The following is a 13184-nucleotide window of genomic DNA, read 5'->3' as shown; positions in this document are numbered from 1 at the left end:
AGGAAAGAAGGGAGCAAAAACAAGGGAAACAGTAGAAACATAGAGGGAGATATATACAGAACATGGCGTAAAGTCACAACTTTTTTAATCCCAAAAGTTTTGAAATGTTTCTTTAAAATTAACATTTTATTCTCAGAAAATTAAAAGATTTATTTAACACCCTATTCTTGTAGAATTGAGAGATTATTCTATTACATTTCATAAAATAACCTCATATTTTTGGTAATATTACAACTAATTTGTAATATTTCAAGTTTTTCCTTTATCAACTATATTCTTTATAATATTTTACTTTTATTAATGTAGAATTACAACTTATTCTCCTAATATTTCAACTTTATTCTTGTAATAGTACCACTTTTCTGACATTTTCTTCATCCTCTCATGACTTTTTAATTTTAATATTGACTTTTTCTGTCATATTACAAGTTTTTCCCTCTCAGAACTTAATTTTCATAATTTTTGGACTTTATTGTTTTAATATTAAGAGTTTAATTTCTTGTGACTCCATGTCAGTAATATTGTAACTTTTTTGATATTGCTAGTTTATCCTTTACCAACTGTATTCTTGTAATTTAATTAATATTCTGTAATATAATGACTTTATTCCTGTAATGGGTTTATTCTCTTACGATCTTAATGTTACAACTTTTTAAGTTTTCCCTTTGACAATATTATTCCCATAATATCATTAATCTATTCTCAAAAAATGACGACTTAATTCTCATAATATTATGACTTAATTTGTGTAATTTTACAACTTTATTGATGCTCATTTAAATGTTTAATGACAACTCTCTAACTATAATGTTATCAAACTGATGACAAAGACAAGTGTGTTACGTGTGTGTCCTCTTGTTTTCAGATATAAGGTCATTCAGCTCTTTTCAGTTTGATGAGTTTTTTGAATGAAGCCTGGAGAGCTTTTAATGAAAGGATGGAAAAACACTCACATCCAAACAAACCTGCGTGGTATATACACGCATCTCTCTCTCAAGACCTCTTAATTTACATTTCATCTCTCTTCTTCTCTTTGTTTCCTGTTATTAACCCTCTACTCTAATGTTTCTTTCCATGCTTTGTGGAGCTTCAAGTTTATTTAAATGAGCAAGAAAAGAAGCTATAAGAAATGTATACAAAGTGAAAGAAATGCCTCCTGTTGCTAAAACTTCCATATTATTTAAACTAATATTCTGGAAATACATTTACTTGCAATAGGAAAGTAGGCATTTCTATTATCAAAGAAAAAACAAATAAATAAATGGGATTAAGAACTAAAAGAAGACTAGAAGCAGAAAAAGCTGCAGCAGGACTCAATTTGAAGTCAAAATGTCTTTTTATTTAAATATCTCTATCAGGCACTATAGTCATCAATTTCGTTAAAACACGAGCAAAGCGGCTACCTGGGTCACATGATACACAGCTGAGGTTCAGAGGAGATGAAGGACGACAAAAATACCTGCAGACGACACGGTGCAGAGTACAAAGACAGAAGGGAGAACTGCAACAATAACCAAATAATAACAATAACAATAATAATACAGTAAATGAAGACCAACATATATCTCCCTGCTTGTTACAGAGTGGATAACTCAAAGGGAAAATAAAATGATTAAAATCGCATTAAGGAGTAAATCCACACCAGTTAGAATATAATCAAACACCTCTGGCTTCTGTGGTGATGGACTGAAATACAGTTGTCATTGCTACTGCAGTTCACAGCTTAGCTTATGGCTTCAGACAGAAAATCTAACATCATTGATCTCAGACAGAGAGACGACAACAGACCAGGAGGTCTCATAAAAATACACAATAATGCTACTGTGGAGCTACAGTTTCTTTGGAGAGTACAAATGATTCAGGGTAAATCCAGTGAACAACAGAAAACATGGTGGATTTTGCTGGTTTTACACAGCTACACCTCTTTATGGAACTTATATATATATATATATATATCTCTATATCTATATCTATATTTATATTATATCATTTAGTAAATAACAGTTAACAGCAGCAAAGGTATTCTCTTTTTGTGTCACTGAGTTGCAAAAGTTGGAGTTTTAAGAGGACATTTCAGACTTTATGTAATTAAAGCACAAAAATGAAGGATAACATGACAGTGAATGAATGTAAAACAACAAACACGGTTAAAAGGAGGACGCAACGTCTACTTTAGTTTGGAAAAATGAAAGCTACATCATGACGCTACATCGTTAACCCTGTCTTGTTTCTCTACATTCACACAGTCAAAAAAACTAATCTGTCAGGATCTGTAGAGCGCTTTCTTGGTGCTACTTATCACACAACTTCCTCTAAAGTTCAACAAAATGTGCACTAGTAAACAGTGTTTGTAGCTAAATAAGCTGTTTGGGGAACGTTGGTTCAAAGGAGGTCAAACATTTTGCTTTCTATCTTAATGAGGGGAAAAATACAGAACATCAAAGGCGACATGAGCGAAAAGTTTGGGTGTATACAAGGTCATTACACGCCTCTGCTCATCACAAGAACAAGTTCTGAGTGCATGGTGTGTCTGTAATGCAACTTTATGGCTTGCATGTTTAAACTACCACTACGTAAGAGTCTGCGCCAGACAGGTAGTAACAGCAGGATTCAGGTGAGTGCAAGATCATTTCACTGGCAACAGATAGTTTTATATGTGTGTCAGATGGCTTCTTCAGTAAACAAGTAGTTTTAATGTGCAAACAAATTTGCACAAAATACATTTTCATGTGCGCCAGATAGTTTCCATGTGCGTTCAATACATTTTCTATTAGCCAAATGGTTTGTAATGTGCCCCACATTGATTTAATGCACAATTTTGTTTGCACCATATAGTATTCTCATGTGCGCTAGATAGTTTCCTTGTGCAACAAATAGTTTTTTGGTTAGCCAGATAGTTTTTCATGTGCGCCAGATACTTTTCATTTGCAACACTGTTCAGGACAGATTGGTTTTCGTGTGCTTGACAGTTTTTTTTACGTGCGCCAGATACTTTTTATTTGCAACACTGTTCAGGCTGGATTAGTTTTCATGTGCTAAATAATATTTAAGTGCGCAAGGTAGTTTTTGAAGAGCGCCAGATAGTAATTCAAGTGCAAATTTGTTGGCTCAAGATAGATTTTCCTGTGCGCTACATAGTGTTTAATGTGCAGCTTTGTTTGCACAGGATAGTTTTTATGTGCAACTTAACTTGCACCAGGTAGTTTATTATGTGCACCAGAATTGTTTTTTTTGTGAACAACATTTTTCACTTGCGCCAAATAGTTTCCTTTTGTGCGCAAGATACTTCCAAATGCGTCAACATTTTCATGTTGATGGATAGTTCTGGTTTGCACCACATTATTCTGAGCCCAGAATTACCTTTCTATGTACACCAGATCACGTTCATATGCGCCAGATGTTTTTTATATGCACAAAGTAGGTAATCTTGTGCACTCGACTGTTTTTTGTTTCATGAATAGTTATTCAATAAACCTGATTTTCTCTCATGCATGTCATATATATTTTTATTATGTTTATCAGACTCTGATGTGCGCAAGATAGTTTTTCATGTGCGCCAGATACCGTTCATTTGCAACACTGTTCAGGCCGGATTGGTTTTCATGTGCTAGATAATATTTAAGTGCGCCAGGTAGTTTTTTAAGAGCGCCGATAGAAATTAAAGTGCAAATTTGTTGGCTCAAGATAGAATTTCATGTGCGCTAGATAATGTTTAATGTGCAGCTTTGTTTGCACTGGATAGTTTTTACGTACAACTTTGCTTGCACCAGGTAGTTTCTTATGTGCACCAGAATTATTTTTTTTGTCCATCCATCCATTATCTTGCCCGCTTATCCCGTTAGGGGTCATGGGAGGCTGCAGCCTATCCCAGCTGGCTTCGGGCGGAAGGCAGGGTACACCCTGGACAGGTCGCCAACCGATCACACCTATTTTTTTTGTGAACAACATTTTTCACTTGCGCCAAATAGTTAAGCCTTGTGCGCAAGATACTTCCAAATGTGTCAGCGTTTTCATGTGGGTTGGATAGTTCCGGTTCACACCACATTTTCCTGAGCCCAGAATTACCTTTCACCATTATGCACACCAGATCAGGTTCATATGCGCCAGATCTTTTTTATATGCACAAAGTAGGTAATCTTGCGCATTCGACTGTGTTTTGTTTTATAGTTATTCAATATACCTGATTTTCTCTCATGCATGTCATATAGATTTTCATTTATGCTTTTTAGACTCTTGTGCGCAAGATAGTTTTTCATTTGCCCAAGATAGTTCTTCACTTTACCTTTTGTGTGCGCCACATAATTAACCACATGTCTCTTATAAATTAGAATGCTTGTCAAATTGTTTTCAGTCATGCAAAGTATTTCCTTTTCACCCTTTTTGGTTTCTCATGTGCGCCAGATCATTTCTTGTGAGAGCAAGATCATTTAAAAAATGTTTTACTCCCTTTACAGGTCCTGTATGATTTTCTTTAGTATATTTTCATGGTAGTTTTATGTCGACATGGCTCTTTGTGTGGAACAAGGTCAATCACTTGTTCCATAAGTAGAAAGTCCTTTTTAGAAAATCTGAATAGAGACTAGAAATGCTGTTTCTGCACATTTTAGGGAAAACAATGACACATTTTTGACATTCATTCTTTTCAGTAAATTCCTGCTAATCATTGGTTAAAAAAGTCTCACTCTAAATCCTGTTCAGGTCAGATTTGATCACTTTACACAAACAAACAATAAACACAAAAAATAAAAACACATCTAAACACAGTCAATGTTTCCATGAGGAGCTGCTTTAAAAAATGTGCTACAGCAGCTTACACCAACATTCATGTTTACCACGACACACATGGTGATTAAAACATTTTCCAACAGCTGAACCTGAGGAGGAAAAGATGTATTTACAACAACAGTCAGATCACACAGAGAGAACAGGAGCAGCCGAAAGACTCAAGTTTGGCCGTTTTTTCGCTTTTCATTTGGCAGCGACATTGCTCGGCCCTGTAGCTGTTTCTAAGCAACACGAAGGTAATTTTTAGACTGTTGGAATGATGGTGGCAAGAAATTTGGAGACAACACTTGGTCAAAAACATATCGGATCCAAGATGAATCATGTTTGGTGATATTGTTAACTCTGTTGCATGGAAGAAAAGTTATCAGTCCTTAAAATGTATTGTACTTGAAACAATAACCCCACGTTTCTCATGTAGGCCTTAAAGAGGACAAAGACAAATTGATGTAAAGAAACAAAAAGATGAAACTGGATTCTTGGCCAAACTTTGCCCACTCACTGTCTATTTAAATCTCGACAGCACCAAATTTAGAAAAAACTGAAGGATGGTTTAAATGTCAAACTTTCTGCATTTTAAGTAGATTGAGTAGAAAAGGAGGTTTTCATCCCTGCTTTACAGATATAAAGTGGCTGAGTATAAAGGAGGTCAAAAACAGATCCTACTTTATTCACATGGTCTAGATATTGTCCTCTTTACCGCTGAAGGCGACGCTTTGAAGGCCTCAGGGCATCGGCCATGTGTCGCTTTTCTCTCAGAGCTGTCATGATTCTCCCCTGTGTTTACTAAGCAACAGCATGACTGTGTTACTTCCAAAGATCCGGATAAAACCCAACCAACAAAACTCTTTAAACTATCGTCCAAATTACATTCAAAGGCTCTCTGGCCCTGTTCAGATGAGGCAGATGGCTGCAAACCTATGAGTCTGGTTCTGCTCGAGGTTTCTGCCTCATCTTATATACTTTTTTGGTTCTACATCTTGAAACTCCAGTTGAGTCTGTGTAAAAGATTTAACAAAGTGCCGTCTACACCTGCTCTTTAGAGAAAGCATCCTGGGATTACTTTTGTTAGGATTGGGTGCTGCATTAATAGAAGTCTATGGGCTGGTTGTTGGACTTTATTGGTGCTCATATGTGGAAGTTACTTTTTTGAACGGGACAAATTTAAAAAATGTGAAGCGCCAAGAGGACGGGAAAATACATTTCCACATCTGAATTATAAATTTAGATTAGAAAACTAGAATTTTATCTTTAAAGATTAAAGCTGAATTAACTAAAAGTTGAATTTCACATATGTTTTGGACTGCCCCATGCTCAGATGCCTATAAATTAATGCATAATCCTATTTAAACTCATATTACAACACCCACAAACTTAGTAGTTTGGTACTTGGAGATATTGAGACTTTTAAAGGTAAACTAAAAATGTATTTATTCAGTCTGGCTTTTATGTAGGGTTTTACAATTCTATTATTTACCTTTTACTATTATATTGATTTTAATGTTGTTTTATTATTTTGTTAATTTTAACTGTTTATTTTATTTAAAATGTATCTACTCAGTTTTATTGATATTTTAAGCCTTTATTTTATTTTCAAATCTTATCCGTACCCTTTTTTATAAAAATTAGTTTATTTCAATTATTTATATTCTTAATGATAATTTGATGCTTTAACTTATTTTAATTACACCTATTTTATTGTTGTCAGTGTGCATTAGCCTCTATTTTAAAATCCCTTTTCGTTTCTTAATATGTCTTGCCATTATTTTATTTCTGCTTCTTTCTATCACTGTAGAGCACTTTGCATTGCATTTGATTTGTATGACAGCTGCTATATAAATAAACCTTGATTGATTGATTGATTGATTGATTGACTTAAACATGTCAAATGTTGCATTTCAGGTATTTCCTGTTAATTGTGCCAGATTGAGATCATTAAAGGGTCAGATTCATCCCATGAACCACCAGTTGAACTGCCTTGCTCTCATGATTCAACCTCTTACAGGTCACTGCTTTTACAATCAGGTTGAATGTCCTACGCTTTCCTACATGAAGTATAAGGTCACAAAACCGTCTTAAAAGTCAGAAAAATCTGCATTAAAGTTGTTGAAATTGTCAGTTTTCTGAAAGTTTCTTGCAGAATAAGACGTTCAAAGTCCTGATGTCACTACATGACAGCTGTCAGCGTGTTAAATACAAACTGTGGAAAGTTTTAATATTAATAGAGGAGTATTTTTACAGTTTAACCTCAGTCATTAGTCCCTGCTGTCTGCAAACACCTCAGTGGTTCAAAGAGCTCCTCATCATTAAGCAGGAGGCGGTTTGGACTCACAGAAGCAACAGGAGCTTCTAATGGGCCTCTGATGACTCTTCTGTCTATTTAAATACATAAATAAATGATTCACCAAGTTCAATTATTGAGTACATTTATCTCCATGCTGCAGTTTTTTATTTATTTGTCATTTGACTTATTTTGAAACTTACTGAAGTTCTTCATTGACCTCTTTCTCTCCAGGTACCATATTAAGTGTTTAGACTTAGGGATAATGGATTCTTCTTTGTCCTAGATTTCAGAGGGAACTATTACAGAGATTAACATAATAAAAGGATGTGTACAGTCTGGGATACAAGTCAAACCTGTATATGAGATCAGTTTGGGATCTCTCAGAGGGATAAAGGTTGAAACTTTGTTCCTGTGTGATGATTTAATTCCAGCAAAGTCCTCAAAATGTTGTTTTTGAGCAGCTTCTGGTCTCTAGTTGTCTGACACTGAGGACTCTTTTGAATCAAAGGTTTATTTACTTTTTAGTTATTTCTTTGAAGGCATGATTAGGATCTCATTCCAACAGACTGATCCAAATTGCTATGTATCCCAGCATGCTTTGCACACACCCTGCATGTCAGGTACAAAGCTTCAGCTAGTTTAGCTCAGTTTTCTTGGATACAAAAGAAATACCCCTTTTTGCATTTTAGCCTTGAACATTGGCCTCAACAATGTTCAGGATGCAGCTCACATTTTAGATAAAAACAGGTGATAAAGGTGCGTCTTAAACACCAGATTTTACAGTAACCGTTTCTGTCTTTCATCTTATTTATTTATCAGCTTTATCTTTGTTTACTTAGCTATAATCTTATGCTTAACTGATGTCTGTCTTTGCCATGCTGCAGGAAAGAGTTTAGAAAGACTTTCTGAAATACTGAAGACGAATAAACTTTTATTAATACTTCCACTAAAGTTAAATTCAGAATTTATCTTGGTATTAATTCATTTCCACATCTACTTAAATAATAAATAAGAATAAAACACTAACAGTCAAAGATAAACGCGCTCTTAGGAAGGATTTTGAAGCTCTGAGTTTCCACCTCTTTGTCATGTTTTTTTTAAGACTGTTGTCTTTGTTCTTTTCCATTTTCCTTTTTACTTCATGATGAATATAAGAGGTTTGGTAAATGTATAAACTTCCTCAAAAATCTTTGAAACAAAGGACATAAATGTAAACTCTGTGGGACAGGAAGGGTTGAATGAAGGTAGATATCACAGATAAAATCCTGACACTGGAAGATGATGACTTCAGAGGTAAGAGTTGGAGGATATGATGTAAACGGACAGAAGCATGTCAGATATCTTTCTGATTCAATAAATAACTTTCTGTTTGGCTTTTTAAAAACGTTCTCAGGCTTTGAGTTGTACTGTTAAACACTCATCTACATTAGGAAGCTGTACCCAGAAAGCAGGCTTTCCTTTTATCCAGACAGAAACCCTCATTAAGTGATTGCACTCAAAACCAGCAGCTGAGACTGCCTGAAGAGATTTCTGCACTTTGGCTGCGTGTTCATTTACAGTTATGGCTACTGGGACTTGAAGGGAAAGAAAAGTGTATTCATAGAAGAGCTACAGTTAAGAGAAGTTAAGTTTCCTGACATATAATTCTTTGTACCATCCATCACAGCGCTGCTGCTGTCGTAATAATGACCCTTCAAAACAAGTCCAGCCGAATGTAATCAGGAGATCCATCATCCAGAGTCACCGGTAATCCAGTTTGTTGAGTTATATCAGAGGAAATGTTTCTCTGCAGACAACATGTTGGATTCCCTCTAATCCTGTTTTCATACTTGCTTCCATCTCTGATCATAAAGTCTCTCTGGACAGCAGTACGTTGTCGGTGGCGTCCTCAGCCAATTACTTGACTCTGCACACCAGCGTCTCCCTTTCCAAAAGGATCAAATTTATCACCTGAAAGACAACGTTTTGTTTCGTCTTAATGTTCCCGATCACGGCGTCGTATCGGCACCGCGAACAGTGGCAGGGTCCGTGTTGGCGATGACAGCTCAGGCTCGTGGTCAGAGTTCGTCGCCAGGAGTTCCTCAGCCTTGGCGTCCAGGCGCTCTGAGGGAAGAGACAGATCCTGACAAACCTCGTAGGAGCATTTCCTCTTCTGGAGGGCCTCCGCTCGGACAGCCAGAGAGCGCGCACAGACCGTCAGGAGCACGATGAGCGTGCCCAGAAGGAGCGACACCATTGGCCAGAGGACGCAGTGCAGCAGGACGGTGGTGTCATGGGAGCGGCGCCACAACACGTCGTCTGGTCTGAAATCACAAGAGGAAATTATAAACAACAAAAGCAGGATTTACAGCTGGTGCTTCATCTCCAATCTCAACGATATTTTTAGATCTGGGCGTGTGTGGAGGAAATCTGTGAGCAGCAGAGGAGATGTCAGACGAAGAGTTATGCATGAGGAGAAATAAAGTCTGTTGGGGGCCAAAACAAAGTGAACAGAAAACTGTCATCCAATTTTCTCTCCTTCTCTTCCCATGAGGAGAATGATGGAGCAGGAAGAGGCAGAGGGTACTGATCAGGCTGTACAACACCACTCGGGTAAAGTGCACTCTTGCTAAAGAAGAGCTAGCGTATCCATTTAACACATCAGTCTAGTCAGGCCACTTTGTTACTGAGGCAGCACTCAGCATGTAAAAAGTCATTCTAATAACACATTTCAGGTGCTTCCTGCATGCATTTTACTTCCTAGTAAGACTTAAAGCAACATCCTTCACATGGTAATCTAAAGATAACAGAAAAGGCAGAAGGTGGTGCAAGCCTGGACTCAAACTTCTACATCACCAAACAGTATAGAATAGATACAGACTCAATCCAATGTAGTAGTTTAACCACCTCTCTCTAAGACCTCTGTTTCATTCTATGGTTCATGTCTGTCAGGAGGAAACATTTCACACAACCTTTTTTTATTTTTAGAAACATATATGTATTTTTCTTTGTTAGGTATGATAGATATTTCCCCGCCCTATCTCCATGCTCAAACATTTTCTGTCTAGAAAATCTGATTTTACCCTCCGCATCTTTAGTTAGAGAAGACTCTAGAGCACACCGAATGGCAGAAATCTCCTTAAGTTTCTCTACAGACAAGTTTTTAATGTATTCTTTTTCAGCTCTTTTAAGTTTAGATTCCAAGATCTCTCTTTGCTCATTTTGTCTACGCCTCTTACTGGACATATACAATACAATTAAACCTCTTGAGAAAGCTTTGGTGGTTTCCCATAATAATGATGGGTCATCAGTAGAGGGTGAGTTAATAGATATAAAAGATTGGAATTCTTCCTTGAAATATGATATAAATCTGTGGTACATTAGAATATAGGGCTTAAACCTCCAGTGTCTACTTTGGTTAGTAGGATTCTTCAAAATTAAATTCTATGAAGACAGGAGCATGATCCGAGATGACTATGCTTCATATAGAGCTGGAGGTAATAGATTGTAGTGAAGCTCCTGGAATAAAGAAATAGTCAATCCTTGAAAAGGATTTATAAACATTAGAGAATAACATATATTCTTTATCCATCAAGTGTTGAGCTCTCCATGCATCTATATAATCTAGATCTTCACAAAGTGCATTGATAATCTTGGCCTGGGATGACAGTGTCATTTTTCCCTGTGAAGATTTATCCATTATGGGGTTTAAATGACAATTAAAATCTCCCCCAATGAAGAAGACACAATCTTAACCAAATTCAAAATGATTTCCACTTCTTTCAAATGATAAACAAAAAAGATCAGGTGAGCATTTCAATGTGTGATAATATTTCAAAGGTTTAAAAAGAGTGAGACTCTGTCTTTGTATTTTATATCTTTGCAGTGCACAGCATATGTGGAATCTGGAATCCTCTATCCCTCTTTCCAACCCCAACTTGGTCTCAGCAGATGAGTGTCTAACATGAGTCTGGTTCTGCTCGAGGTTTCTGCCTGTTAAAGGAACAAATATACAAATATATTCAAATAATGGTTATCTAGTGACCCCCCATCACTGACTTTAACTCTTCCTGTCCCATTAAAGTTACTAACCATAGACTGTTTTGGAGTCCCTGAGCTCCCTTGTCCCGTACGTTCCTCTCTGCTGCTGCGGATGTGCCAGACTCAAGCGGCAACAGCTACTACTATCCGTCTCATCACTATCATCTATCTCTCTCTTCATCTCCTCTATCCCTCTTTCCAACCCCAACACAGTCTCAGCAGATGTGTGTCTAACATGAGTCTGGTCCTGCTGGAGGTTTCTGCCTGTTAAAGGAAGTTTGTCCTTGCCGCTGTAACTTGCTAGATGCTGCAAAGTGCTCTGCTCATGGTGGATTAAGATGAGATCAGACTGAGTCCTGTCTGTAAGATGGGACTGGATCTTATCCTGTCTTGATGTTGGGTCTGTGTTAATAATAGAACATAGGGTACGGTCTAGACCTGCTCTGTTTGGAAAGAGTCTTCAGGTAAAAGTTGTTGTGATTTGGCACAGTGGATTCTCTCAATGTGGTTTGTTTAGCTTGCATCACAGTGCTTGGTCCGTGCATTATAAACGACCTCAACATACATCTATGTATGTGCCAATGCGAACATCTCTCTAGACTGACAGATCATGGACACGCTAATCCTTCATAAGCTAATATCGTCCTATCACACAACGCTAACATCAAATAAGTCGTTGGCCGAGCATTAGCATGACCAGTTTCTGAATTTAAGAGGTTTTAATGTTCTATGGTGAAGCAGTTCAATATGTGCTCACACTGCCCAAAGCTAATGTTAGCTCATACTCAATCTGCTATCCTAGCATTAAGCCAATGAAATGTAAGTTTGGTTATTTATTTGCAGGGCTAAGTTACAGGAAATGGGACCTTAGCTAACTGAGCGAAGAGCTATCAAAGCTACTGTATAATAAATGGCTAAATGTTCACAAACGGCTGACATCCGAGCCTGAACAGCTAGCTTATTGGGCACATTACGGTTGCTAACAAATGCCTCTCTGTCAAATAAAAAGTTCAAGCAGTACAAGGCAAGGCCATGTACTACAGAAACTACAGACTGTATTTGAAGGGTTTGATCTAACCTTTGAAATAACACCTGTGTTCATGTGACTAACTGTGTTTCTCCTCTCTTTATAAAGCCCAGAGTGCTCCAGTTCTTGTTCTGTAAAACACAAAAGCTCAAGTGTAACATCATCAAGCTCCCACAGGGCTCTCATTTATGAAGCAGTTTCCTCATTCTGATCCCTCAGCTGCAGAGATAAAAATAAAACCAGGCAAGGTCACAGGTAAGCATCGTCTGTGAATATAACAGGGGGATTAAGCTGACACACTAAAGGAGATCGCTGCTTTTCCACGTCTCATCAATTTTCGGTCATGCAGGGAAAAAAAGAGGTTGTGTTTTCTGCCTGGGCAACAAAAACTGAAGAGGAGAGCTTCTTCTGTCTTTAACAATCCAACACGACACGACTCTAAACAACACTTTACCTGTGAGAGAGTATTTCTTCACTCTAGTTTCGCCGCTTTTACTACGCTTTGTTCAAATTGATCCATTATAAGTGCCCAGTTTGACGACATGTTAGCTGTGATTGCTGAACTGTAGCCCAATGATGGGAATGTAAGAAGTCATAGATCACTTCTGTAGAGGTCAAAGGTCACAGGCTTTAAATTGAGGAGTGGAAAAGGTATAACAAAGCTGAAATCATCCGTATCTTCTGCTGTGATGATGTCTCACAGAGGAGAAAATCACAGCATCACACATCCCCTGATACTTACTGTATCTGTATCACACCTGAAAATGAACCACACAGTAACTCTGTGCGTGTGTGTGTGTGTGTGTGTGTGTGCGTGCGTGTGTGAGTCTCTCACCTCCTCTGCTGGTTGAAGAAGCAGGTGAAAGACTGACTGCTGACCTCTTTGGTGAAGTAATCTTCCCACCACAGGACGCTGTCTTTGTTCTTCTGGTTGTCTCTCTCGCAGGGAGGGACGTACGAACACTGAGGGACACAATCACATGAATATACATCAGTGTGAATCAATAGCACCATATGCAGTAAGGTAAGGTGATGTTCTGTTGACCTTTAGAGGGAAACTCAGGCGTTGGG

The 13184-nt window shown here is 37.5% G+C and overlaps 1 protein-coding gene across 1 annotated transcript in view; it reads right to left on the bottom strand.

Moving 5' to 3' along the window:
* Positions 1-8202: 8202 nt before the first annotated feature.
* The window catches only part of LOC117804782 (calcium-activated potassium channel subunit beta-4-like), a 28122-nt gene continuing 23140 nt past the window's right edge, over positions 8203-13184 (bottom strand). The window contains exons 3-4 of the mRNA XM_034673140.1: positions 12949-13076; positions 8203-9369 (exon numbers count right to left, since the gene is read on the bottom strand). Coding sequence (XP_034529031.1) covers positions 9042-9369; positions 12949-13076 — 456 coding nt within the window. The 3' untranslated portion in view covers positions 8203-9041. The remainder of the gene's footprint in view (positions 9370-12948; positions 13077-13184) is intronic.

Source organism: Notolabrus celidotus, chromosome 21, assembly GCF_009762535.1.
Source record: "Notolabrus celidotus isolate fNotCel1 chromosome 21, fNotCel1.pri, whole genome shotgun sequence".
Lineage (NCBI taxonomy): Eukaryota > Metazoa > Chordata > Actinopteri > Labriformes > Labridae > Notolabrus > Notolabrus celidotus.
Note: the sequence above shows the minus strand (reverse complement) of the source record. Positions and strands in the feature narration are given on the sequence as shown.